The 12,532-nt window shown below is 45.0% G+C and overlaps 1 protein-coding gene across 9 annotated transcripts; it reads right to left on the reverse strand.

The window, feature by feature from the left end:
* Nucleotides 1-1,788: 1,788 nt before the first annotated feature.
* SLC25A47 (solute carrier family 25 member 47) lies at nt 1,789-12,461 on the reverse strand. 9 transcript variants are annotated; one of them, XM_071745586.1, is made up of 8 exons: nt 12,126-12,255; nt 11,001-11,257; nt 9,464-10,427; nt 7,002-7,045; nt 6,651-6,722; nt 6,199-6,381; nt 4,842-5,115; nt 1,789-4,079 (listed from the first exon to the last, which is right to left on the reverse strand). In XM_071745586.1, exons 6-8 carry the CDS (start codon nt 6,331-6,333, stop codon nt 3,793-3,795), a joined length of 696 nt encoding a protein of 231 aa, XP_071601687.1. In that variant the 5' UTR covers nt 6,334-6,381; nt 6,651-6,722; nt 7,002-7,045; nt 9,464-10,427; nt 11,001-11,257; nt 12,126-12,255; the 3' UTR covers nt 1,789-3,792. The 9 variants fall into 9 exon arrangements, with proteins under 9 accessions (XP_071601687.1, XP_071601685.1, XP_071601686.1 ...); XM_071745584.1 differs by lacking the exon at nt 9,464-10,427 and having other exon boundaries at nt 12,126-12,457; XM_071745585.1 differs by lacking the exon at nt 9,464-10,427 and having other exon boundaries at nt 11,001-11,281; nt 12,126-12,259.
* Nucleotides 12,462-12,532: the final 71 nt, after the last annotated feature.

A 12,532-nucleotide genomic window follows, 5' to 3' on the forward strand; every position in this document is an offset into this window, starting at 1 on the left:
TTCTTTAGTGGTTCCTGTTCTTACAGTCCACGTATTGTCATCTTTAGTCTATACAGAAGATATGACTTAAATTAACTTTTTAAGGGCTTTTACAAACTCTCATAATGCAAATGTATTCTTTAGCATATTATATGCAGATCTATTCTGCAGGATTTATTTAATTTATTCCAGAAAGGAAAATAACTGTAGGAACAGTAGTGTGTTCTATTCTAACTAAGCATGTGGATTGATTTTATAACATAGCAATTAAAATCTGTTTGAAAAGAAAGTGATAGCAAAACTATTTAGGTTTTGGTTTCTGAGTTCTTGTTTGCCTTGCTCTAGTACTCAGTCACATTCTTGCAAACATGCTTCTGAAGTTATACCACTTGTCAGAAGAGTCTTGGCAAGTTCCTAAATCCATTGTAATTATAATTCATGTTCCACAAGTATTTTAAGAGGCAAGACAAGGTAGTCTTTAAAAACATGGATGAAAATGCCTCAAAATGTTATCAGGAAATGTTCTTACATCTTACTCAGTTTGTTTACATATTGTTTATCTCACTGTAATAAAAATGTAGATAAAAGTCTGCATCAAGCTTCTTTGATTGATTTATTTTTTTTTAAAGGCTTGATTATTACCTTTTTTCTGTTTTGACCTCTCATTCTGTTTTAGGTGTTGATTTAGTCACCTGATGGAGCTGGTCTTTTGATGTCCAGTGCCTTTAAACCCACTCTATCCCAGTCCTGCCAGCTAGACATTAGACTGCTCCCAGAGCAAGTTGTTAAGGGTCAGTTTTCCAAAGATTAACTGGTCACAAGTGAGACTGCATGTTGAATTTCCTGGTGTACAGCAGCCAGCTCAGAAACTTGGAAAGGTCACTGTGACCCCTTTACAATGCTGCTTCAGGCAGTTTGACATAAAGGCTGGTACTGAAGCGGAAACATGATGCTCCACAACTGCTGTTGTCTGAAGAGCAGAGTTTCTGAATAACTTCATGTGGCTCTTCCACAGGCACCATGAGGCATGCTGAATGAGCACGATGAAACCTACCTGTATATTCATAAACATTGTCAAAGAAAACAGGAATTATCAGCAACATGAAAATAAAGCTGAGTGTGCCTCCTAAAGAAAATTTTTTTTACAGCCCACCAACTTTATCGTCTACACAAACTGCATTTCCTTACAGCAGTATAAACCCAATGTCAATGCAGCAAATGTGTCTGTTATGTTAGCTGGCCTTCAGCAAGCTAATTTATCAGAATAAATAGTTCAGTGATTATAAGAGAAGTTGATAATCACAGAAGGTCAGGGTAATACAAAGAAACCAGAAAATAAAGCAGTCAAGTTCTGAAATCCAGAAGCCAAACATCCAGCTTGGTGTGTATGTAGTGAAGTATACATTAAACAAAAAATGGTTCATATTTATATGTCTGTGTTTACAGTAATTATATAGTCTTGTACCTGCTGGTGGTTTGTCTTGGTATGAATTAGCTGCGAGTTCTTTCTCTGTGTATATTTTCCTTTTTTTCAGTAAAGGTTTGTGAAGGGGGGAGGTTGCAAAGTAACCTACAGTAACCTACCTTGAAGGTACAGCTTCCCTTTTGTGTAGCATTTGTTCAGTCCACATGAGAACCTGCTTCTACGTGGCATGAATACCCTAGGGCTTACTCTTTTCAGCCCCTTGCACTGGCTTTCACAGTTGTTCCCACTTATTTTTACCATGTTTCTGGAATACCTTTTTCTTGAAAACAGCTGAAGTTCAGTTACACCCACAGGAGGAGACATTTTTACTCATCAGAATGAAGTCTATTAGGAAAGCTGAATTACTTTATTTTCAAACCTTGAGCTGACCACAGATTGTATCAAGACTGGCTAACAATAAGTGGTTGTTTAGTCTGTTTTGCTGGCTTTTTATTGCTGTTTCTGTTCAAAGGATTTAATGCCTGAGAACAAGATCAGCTGAGAATAATTCAGTGTAAAGAACTTAGATTCCAGAAAATATTCAGGTAGAGCTGGGATAAATTGCTATCCAGCACTCAGTCAAATGTATCCCTTGTAGATGGAGGGTAGGGGATGATGAAGAACCACATCAAGAGGAATTCCAGAGCCTGAGGACTTAAATGTTGTAAGGACTTTCTGATTAAAGGGAGTTTGGTGCTGATGCCCTAAGATGTAGCTGGGGGTGAGAGGTTGCAGAGGTCATAAGCACTTTGGGAAACAATCAAATTCAGTTTTGGGTCTTTCATTTCACTTCTCTTTAAGGAGTACCTACCTGGTCATCTGGTCTCTTAAACCAGGTTTTGGAGCTGCCAGAGCTGGATAGACTTGAGAAAAATAATTGTGATAGTTGTTTGATATCATGTCTGTGAAAATGATAGCCAGTCGAAAGTTTAGATTTTGTGAGGATGGTGCAGGAGCTTTTTACTGGTCACACTCTGGAGAGGAAGAGGTGCCCTTTATTATTTCCTAGCAGGACCTGGAATTTTTACACTTGTCCTTTTAGTATGAGATCTCTTTTTATATACGGCCAGGGTAGCTGACAAGTCGTCTGCTGCACAGTTACTGCCAATGTGGCCAAGGCCATGCTATCAACTGGTAGAAGTGGCTGTGGACCAGAAAATTATCAACCCTGAATACAAGAACTCTTTTAAAAATACAGCCTTGCTCTTGCCCTCAAAAAAAATGCACTTTCAACAGAATCTGCCAGAGGCTGGGGCCGGTCTGCTCCAGATCTCATCATCCAGAGATTAAAATGGAAATAGAAAACACTTACACTGCTCCTGAAGCAGGATGAGCAAATTAAAGTATTTCATGTTATTTAGGGACTTTCCCTTCTGAAGCAATAGTGTGGATTTTGGGTGTTCATTTTTTTTAACTGACATGTTGAAGCCTTACACTTTTGTCACAAAGAAATAATTGTTAGGAAAGTCAGAAATTCTTTCAGAATGTATCTTTGGAAAAAAAAAAAAAACGAAAAACCACTTGGCTGCCCCTAACCTTTTAAAGGTTCTAAGTTTTAATTATATGCTACAGCTTTGCAATTCCCCTTTCTAACCCTGCTAGTGCACCGCTTTTCTGTCAGCCTTTCCCTTGAGCAGCGAAGTGGTTTTGCCTCCTTCCAGGGTGAGAAGAGATTGGAGGCTCCGGAGAGCCGGGGTGGGCTCAGCCTCCAGGAGGGGCCGGATGGTGCCCTGCTCAGAGCTGCACTGGGAGAAAATCCCATGGTTTACGGGAACCCGTGTTTGCTTTCACTTTCAGTGAGGCCCTTAGAGCCGTTATGTAAACTGACCACGTCCAGGGCAGGAAAAAGCAAGGAGTTTTCATTTCATCTCCTCCCAAAGGGATAGAATTGTAAAGTGCTTGGGTAAAATTACAGCTGGGAAGGACAAGTTGCAGCCTGACCCAGTGAATTACAAGACGGGCACTGCATGTAAAGAGCACACACTGCACAGCATTAGGTCTTTCACAGACTCCCCCCAGCTTTTTGCCTTGGTCGTGAAAATTATTTTCTGTGCCAGTAGAAATAAAATCTGTGACCAGACTAGCATCTTTTCAGAGCATAAGTGTTTGCAAATGTTTCAAAAGCCTCAGCAATAGCTACCATCTAAATATATTAGCAAAATAAAAGGGAGTTTGTATATAAATCCAAGACTCCCTCATGAGTTTGTAATCCTAGCAGAATAAAGCAAAGCCTTCAATCATCCAACTTTTGTGCTTCTTAGGCTGTCCACCAAAGGAGGAGGCATTCAGCAGTCGTTAGTGTATGTTGTGTTACCAAAAAAACCCACCACTGAACAGAGTGGCACAATCTATTTTTTGTTTGTATAATGATCTGTAAATCTCATTACACCTTCATAGGTTACAAACACCACCATGTTCACAGGAAAGGCACGAATGCAATTTAGACTCAGTCCTTTGAAAAGCACTTTTGCACCCTCCTTTCTCACACTCTCCCTAGCACAGTGGATGAGGCCTTTGTACTTGTGCTGCTCCGATTCATCTGTTTGCATCCGTGATTTGATGACATCCATGGGAGTAGCTAATGCCCAGGCCAGGACTCCAGCGAAACCACCAGAAAGCAGCACAACCAGGAAACCTGCAGGAGGGAGTGAAGGGAGGAAGAGTTAACTCCAGCCTGGCAGTGATACACCTACAAGCATCTCGAATGTTAACTTTCCTGGTTTTTAGCAGTTATTTTGTCCATCTCTTGCAGCTGTGAGTTTCCTCTGGCCTCACACAAGCAGTGCATTCTCTTGATTTCACAGCATTCTCATTTTTGCATACATCATACTGGCTCATGCAGAGGCAGTCACTATTTACCACCACACAAAGTAGCTGTGATGCAGACTGAGAGCACTGACCCCTCCTTCAGCTCAGTCTACTTATTTTTGTAATTCTCAGGAAAAGGCTGTTGGCTGAATTTCATGTACTTGATCTTCTCTCTGAGTTGTTTTTTGGAGCCAAAACACAACCAGGAAATTTAATTGTGTTTATGTTCAGCACATGGACTTTGTTTTCAAGATCTGTACTGATTCTGATCTCCATGGTGGCTCATGGGAGCTTTTTCCATGTTTCATTTCTAGTCACGCATCCTAGTTCTGCATTAAGAGGATTTCATATCTGCATACTGGGCACCAGATCATGCCATAAGCAGCCTCTGGCGTGCAGAGGAGTAGCTGCTGAGGGTCAAGGTCCCCTGACACCAGGAAGCAAACGTGTAGCAGCCCTGCATGAGGACCTGACCTGCATGAGGTTTTATAGGTACTGGGTGATGTTTGCTGGCAGCCTGATTTCCCTCTTAGTGTGGTACTAAATAAGGTGTTTTTGCAGTTAGTGCCAGATGCTTTCTGATACCTACCTGGTTTATTTTTCCCAGCTGGTGTGAGCCAGTCACAGAGAGCTGAATATGTAAGAAAGTATATTGCAGAAGAGGAGCAATCCCTGCAGAGTAATGCAGAGCAGCCCTTGTAGAGACCCCCAAAACCTTCCTCCTTGGCAACAACCTTCAGACAGTGCAGAGATCCTCGGTACTTTGGCTTGGGAACAGGCTGGGGAGATGTGATGGAAGGATGTGGATTCCTCTGAGTCTGCATGCGAACTTTAGCCACTTCACTAGGGTTTGTCAACACAACCTGTAACATTGGAGGATGGTATTTTAACTCTTCACATTTGAACAGTGTTTTGATCACTCTCATTCAAATTCCTTATCTCCCACCTTTACAGGCAGTATTATTGCCTGAAGCCAGCAAGGTCCAGCTTCCTCCCCTCTGTCTGTGCTAAATCCCACCCAGCAGCTGCAGGACATGCGTGTGAGCTGCTTCGTGCAGGTTGGAAGGCGAGGCAGAAGTCAACCAGGGATATTGAATACATGTTAAATCAGTCACAAACAGAGGTGTTATCAGCTGTAGGGCAGCACATCAGTGCTCTTACATATCTCTGTATGTTTAACCAAGGCCATAAAGACTTTTAAAAAGTTAACCTGTTAAGTACAGTTGTTGCTTGCTAGGAAACACTGAGAAACCTGACCATCTGGACTGCTCTGTAAGAGGATTGCCTGTGACCAGTCATGCATTTCTGCCCAGCACAGCAGCAGGGCACCCGGATGAGCTCTGCCGTATTCCCAATATCTGCAGACACCCACAGAAATCCATCTGCTTACAGGAAACTGCTCCTGGATTCAGCCTCATATCCCTACCAGGGGATCACACACATTTGCCAGGCAGCTCCATTTGTCACTGATGCCCTGATGAGTTTTGAGCTCTGAGCAAGGCCACGCTGTTTCCTGCCCATCTCTACTGTGACACCGGGCCGGGCCGGGCCAGCTGCTGTCAGAACATCAGCCTGTGCCTTCACAGCCTGACTGACACCTTCCTTCTGTGCACACGCCATCAGAGCCACTTGGGGAATCTGCTGCCTAGAGTGTTTTCCTTCTCTCTTCTGCCTTTGCTGCCAAGGTCCACGTCATTCTTACCAGTGTGTTCTTAAGTGTTTTAGTCCTCTTAAAGCAAATCCTGCATGAGCTGCCTGGCAGGACTCGGCCACACCACAGGGCTGGGCAGTGAGGGGGCAGCTCGGGCAGAGCGTGACCCCCTGCAAACACAAACCGGATGGGTTGCAACTTTCCCTGTGGCCTCGTGGGCAGAAAACATGCACTGTTTCCTGTGTTTCTGAACAAGATCTCTTGTTGGGCTTTCCCTTTCTGGCTGTTTACCTACCCGGACAGCCCCAGCAGCACCTCCAGCAAGAGAAATATCCAGCTTGGATGGCTTGGCCTCTGCAGCCCCATATCGCAGCTTGCAGATGGCACAAAGGAAGTTTTTGTAAGTGCCAAATGAAACAGAAGAAATCATCGATACTGTGAGGACTGAGGCAGTCACACCTTTGTAAAATCCCCAGACCTAGTTGGAAACAGAGGAAAAAGCATACTTTTAGGAGGGAATGGCATGGGAAAGCATCTGCTGAAAAACACTGGATATACATTGCTGAGACAAAACTTACTCCCATATTCCAGCTCATCAGCAAAGCTAAATTTCACCTTGACCTTTCTCTCTTACAAATTGCTGCATGTAACTTCTGCCCATCCTTCCCAAACCAACAGAAGCAGCTCTGCTACTCTGAAACAAGAAATCCGTAACTGGTATCATCAGTGCTGATGAGAGGTACCTACTTTTTCTGTCCTGTATGTTTCCTGAATGCAATGCCAAATTCCTTTGTAATGCTTCTCAGTCTGAATCCTCACCTAGGAATACAAGGACTACTTTAACATGCAGAGATCAGATTTAAAAAATAAACAAATGCCATAACAGCAAACCAGATAATTAGTCATGAAATGGGATCACCACACAATTTACTTTTCTTTTTTTTAAAAAAAAGAAAAAAACAAACATGTAAAGTTATATATGTGGATGAACAAAGATGAAAGCATTGTCATAGGACTAGTTTTCTAAAGAGGAGGAGGAAAGCAAAATGGCCTGTGTGTTTTCAGCCTATAGTCAAAAAATAAAGCTGTGACAAGTACCTTCACTGTGTCCAGGGGATAACCCACTGCTGTGCTTAGACCACCTGAAACAGAGAATGCATTGGAGATGGTTAACAGCACATGTTATGACAGACCATTGCTCCCCATTGTGGCAAGTCATGAGGGGAACAGCAGAAAAATGCTGCCTCAGAGTCCTGCCGTGCTTGGCACCAAACCTCTCTCAAGCTCCACTGATGGCATCTGAGCCAAGGATGAAAGAGCAAAATGTGTAGATTTCTCTGCAGGAACAAGGCACATTCAGAGGAAGAATCTGAGCATCATGGGAAACTCATCAAGAATAAAAGCACCAGAGTGCAAGCCAGGATGGGGAGAAACACTGAGAGCATGGCTGCAGGAAGGTTAAAGAGATGGACTTGTATGATATTAGACTGGTTTTGTTCCCCCTCTCAGATTAGGCAATAAAGCGTCTTTGAACTATGAGCAGAGTATCCCCACTCACAAAAAAGGGTCTCTGGAGCAATTTTGGTTCTCCTTGCTTGACTTAGAAATATTAAATAATAAAAGCAGCAGTCACAAGGACTTCTATAAAAGAGGGGAGGTCCTCATGCATTACAGGTTGTCATCAATCTGTCTTGAAGACGGGAGATACATCTGCTGCCTCCTGCACACCAAGGACTGGACATGTCCTGGATGAAGCTTATGAAGCACACTGAGCCCTGAGTGAGGAATTCAGTGGACATGAGGGTACACAGCAGCAAGCTGGACTAAGCCTCTCTCTTACATACACCATTTCCCTGCCCTTACACCACTGCATTTCTCAGCTCTGAGCTAAATGCATCTGTTGATAGATACAACAGTTGATAAAGGGGCTGACCAGCTACCATCCTCCCAGTACATCAGCTGCTAAGTCACTGGAGAGGAAACCAGGCTGTGGAGACAATGGAGCTGTATCCATGCGAGTTATTTAGACCAAGATGCTGTTCATAAAAGTGCTGGATGAGTCCTTCAGTCATGGATAAAGTTCACATCAGGGGGCTCACAGATTGGAAACTGCCTCTCATTTTTTTTGAGTCCTTTAAGAAGTTCACCTATGATTACACCTATGATTACATAGCTGCTTGGGAGCTCTGGAAAGCTCTACAGCTCAACTACATTTTGGAAAAAGGCAACAGCTGCTGCTGTGAGTCACCAAGAAGCAACCCCAAAGAGCACTACTCAGAAGAAAACCACCAACAGCATCTTGCTGGTGGAAAAAGGAGGTTTTTCCTTCAGAAATCTCTAACAAATCTGCCACCAGGTAAATAGTAATGAAGACGAAAAATGGTCCAAGAAGCCACCTTCTGTATTTCAAAACACAAATAAGATCAGGCTGTAAAAGAGATGGCAAGGGGGAAGACACAGACAGATTAATATGGCCGGAAGGAGCAATGCCTCCGATCAGAGCAGAGAGTGACAATGCAGTAAAGTCACCCAGGGTCACCTGGACTGTCCCAGATTCCTGGTCACCAGCCAGAGGCAGCCTGCAGCGAACATAGACCCTGCCAGCCAGGGGAGAGCAGCACATACATCAATGTCAGTGTGACAGTGCTGACCTCAAAGGCAAGGTCCCGTGGCCCAAGCACCCCATGCAACAATGAGAATTTGGCACCCCATTGCTTTCAGACTTCCTGAACCTCAGAGGCAGCAGCCGTGGGCTGACCAGATGCTAGAAACACAGGGACACCGTGTTCCTTGCACAGATGAGCCCTGGCTTGCTCCTCAGGCTGTGGGAACTAGGAGCCTTGGCTCAAGCTCATCAGGTACCAAGGCTGATTTGGATGAGTGTTTGACAAGAAATGTCCTCCCATCTGGGGAAATAGCCCTGTTCACACATTAAGATGCAGGGACCACAGCAACATAGACAAAATAAAGCAGGCTTGCCCCACACCAGCCTGTTTCCCATTGCTTCTCAGTCCTAAGGCCTCCTCCTCAAGGAGGGTTCCAGCAAGGACCAAACATCTCCACCTGGGAGGAGAATGTAAAGGTCAAGTTTTCACTGCTCCTACCAAAGTGGAGATGCAATAATCCCAAACCTTCAGGCAGCCACAGCCTGCCATGAACTGTGCTCCTGAAGAGCCAAAGCACTCCAAGCAGTTAAGCTGTCAGAGCTGAAAGGCTCAGTCAAGTCCATCAAAGGCTGAGGCAGAAGGGCTCTGCACAATGTCACGCAATATAAATAGCCCTGGACAAAGATAGTATGACCCACACATGCCCTGTTTGCACAGCAGAATCAAAAAAGGCCAGCATATGCACATGGGAGAGAGCTCCTGTGGGACTTAACGCTGCACCATCTGTGACAAAAATAAACAGAAAAATCAGGTGAATTATCTTTTTTGGGTCTAGAGGGCCATTTTTAATGCCTACTTCAACTGAAATGTTCTCATATTCTGCAAAGGTTATGGCATCCCATATAGACACACACACAGAGACACACAGTGCAGGTACAAAACAGGATTACTCACAGTCTCTTCACAAGTCAGGCCACTTGTCCCAGGCAACTCAAAGGAAAGATCCTGACAGGGCGACCACCCCAGCAGAAATCAGCAGAGAGCAGGTGGCAACCATTCAGAGCCCACCAGGCTGCAACAGCTCCCAGCTGTTTGCAACCCTCTAGTTGAAAGATCCAAGGAGAAGCAGAGATCATGGTCCCTACACTGGATGAGTAGACAGCAACTTTCAAAGACCTTTGTTTTGTGAAGAGTTGGGAATATAAGAAGTGCCTGATGCCCTAAACAAGCTGAACTCTATCCAGTAACATGACCCTGGCAGTGGCCAGTAGGAGCCATTAGCTGTAAGGACAAGGAGAGAATATGTGCCCTCCACAGGTGGACTGCTTGATCCACCTTTGGACTGCATATGAGTGCTGTGTAACCTTGCAGCAAAGTGTGAAGTCTGAGCATACTGCAGACCCTTCTGCTCTACCACTGCTGAGTGAACCTCAGCTTCCCTTTCCCAAATCTTTACACCTGACACAAGAGTCAAGTCATCTTCTCATGGCCCAGGCTGCTGCCACAGCAGGGTAAGAAAACCCACTTGGTATTGTATGAAAATTCAGGTTGGAAGGAACCTTGGGAGGTCTGTAGTCCAACCTCCTGCTTGGTTTTATTGTCCAGGAAGGATCTCCTTACAGATGAGCAGCTTCCCACAACATTCAGCCCTATTTAGTGGCTACTGAAAGTCTCCACACTCGCTAAGCATGTTTCTCTCACAGTTTTTCCATCTGGAGTCACAGAAGGTCACAGTTTCCTGGGCTGAAGATGCTGAGCTTTTTCCATGGCCACAGAAGCAATATTTCAAACCGTACGCACAATATTTGTGCAGGTGCCTGAGCTAGACTTATATGGGATTCAGAGGAGCCAGACTTAGATGGGATTCAAAAGCTCTGCTATTTTTCAGAGGTACTTAAGCCACACTTTCTCCAAAACACTCTGCAAACAGATCAAGGTCACAGGAATATATTTTACTAAACAGAAACTCTTTTATTATCTGTGTTGCCTCTTGAGCTGTCTAATGCCCTTCAGTTGAGTTTGTCGCCTCCTTGGCAATGAAAAAACTGTTTCAGCTCTAACAGGAGACCTGAAATAAGCTCAGTACCAAAAGCTATCCCAGTTCTTGCAGGAAAGCTGTCCCACACCTGGGAACAGCCCCATGTTAGACCAGGGACCATGGCCCTGAAGTCCTGTCGAAGTACCTCACACATGTCTATGTGCAAGCTTCCAGCAGGGAACACTGCTGTCTGTCACAGAAAAGTTTCATTACCCCTCACAGAAAAGTTCTGAGCTGGACACAGATGACAGGATGGAAAATCTTGCTCTCAAAATGCTCCCAGACCTAGGTTGTTTTCAGGGCAGCCATGGGAGATGGGCAGCAAGGCCGGGCAGCACAGGATGCTGGTGCCCAGACAGGAGTGCACTGCACAAACTGTGGCTTCCCATAGCAGCAGGGGAAGAATGCTGAGGTAAATGGCCACTTGGAAACTGTTTTCAACTCTCCACCTACCCTTGCAAAATATGTTTATCCTTAAGTGACCCAGCTCCAACTAGGCCAACAAATGCAAACAAGTCCAAGTGGTGAACGCAATTGTCCCCACCATTAATGTGAAGTCTCAAAAGAGCTCTCGAGAATCCCTCTGGAATGGACACCTACAGGACTGGATGCCAGCCTCCACTGAGATGCCAAACCTTGCCACGCTTGCACATTTTGCATGATGAGCTGCAGGGTAAAATTCATTGTGGTCCTTCCCAGGAAATGTACATCTGCATGGGGACAACAGGATGCTCCTGGTGAGGCAAACTGCCGAATTTCAGCAACTCTCAACATTATCTGCCATGTAGGCTTGGGCTGGGTATCTCAGCCACCTGGCAGCTTTACCTGGCCTTTCTGGCAGAATGACTCAAAGACTCTTGTCTTGGTATTTGATACTCCACTAAGTCTGGCAGGGTTTCAGAACAGAAATGAGACCAGGGGCTACATTTTGTTGTTTACAACAAAGCTGGATTTCAGCAGAAATGTCCAGAATTAAAACATGCTTTTCTGCTTTTACTCTTTTTATACACAGCTAACCTACTTTCTCCCAGCTCAAAGCCTGCACTGCAACACGCACTTAAACAGCCACCACACCTGCAAATACATCTTGACTTAGGGTAACACAAAGGTCATTCATGCAGACCTTCTTCAGTGCAACAGAGCTGTGTCTCCACCCCTCCTGTCTCACAGACCACATCCTCATCCCCACAGAGCTATGACTCCAACAGCTTTCCAGGAACCCCAGGCACCAGACACCAGAGATCTTGTGGTTCAGGCAACACAAGCTGGTTTGTATCCTCATGTAAACTGTTCCTCTTCATCTCTTCCTACGAGAGTTTTAGTTTTTTCCCTGTCCCACTGCAATTAGACTGGAGGAGACTGCAGGGCAATGACCACAGCCAACCAAACTGCAGCGGTGCCTCTACAGTAGCTCTGTGAACCTGCTCTGATGACATTTTCCATTTAAAAAGAGAACGATACACTTTTAACAAGCAAACCCCTTCAAAAGACTCTCACTGCCGCTGAGACATGCCCATTAGCTGAGCCGGAAGAGAACACAGTGATCTGCCTTCCTCAACAAGCACTTTATGTATTTACCTCCGATGGCCCCGGCAATGAAATCCATCCCGGCTGTGCCTGCCGCCTCAATGACCGCGGGAAGCGTTAGGGGAGTAGGAGAAGGCAGGATACCAGGTCGGTCTTTCCAGAGCCCCGCAGGTCCTTCCAGAGACAGTGTGATTTGCAACATGAATCACCTTCCTACCATCTTCTCTTGCCTCTGGGGATTGTGAGCCTTGTGGATACTTAATGAGTTTGTACACTGGAGGCAGAGACAGGAGGCCTGGAGCTGTTCCAGAAATTCAGTGAATAAGTAATCCCGTGAAGCTCTGCAATGCTGCGCCAGAGCTCCTGCTGTTCCCAATGCCTTTCTGCTTGGAAAATCACAGGGGGTGGTGCCTTGCAGGGTAATGTTGGCTGTGAAGGGGCCATTCCCCTGTTGTACT

This window comes from Heliangelus exortis, chromosome 5, assembly GCF_036169615.1.
Source record: "Heliangelus exortis chromosome 5, bHelExo1.hap1, whole genome shotgun sequence".
NCBI lineage: Eukaryota > Metazoa > Chordata > Aves > Apodiformes > Trochilidae > Heliangelus > Heliangelus exortis.

Excerpts from the sequence above, each read along its gene's own strand:
- SLC25A47 (XM_071745581.1), bottom strand. The coding sequence starts at position 12,276 with ATGTTGCAAATCACACTGTCTCTGGAAGGACCTGCGGGGCTCTGGAAA. Across the intron at positions 6,723-7,001 it reads ATCCCCTGGACACAGTGAAG|GTGAGGATTCAGACTGAGAA; the intron begins GTACTTGTCACA and ends TTGTATTCCTAG. Across the intron at positions 5,116-6,198 it reads GTGCTGCTGGGGCTGTCCGG|GTTGTGTTGACAAACCCTAG; the intron begins GTAGGTAAACAG and ends CCAATGTTACAG.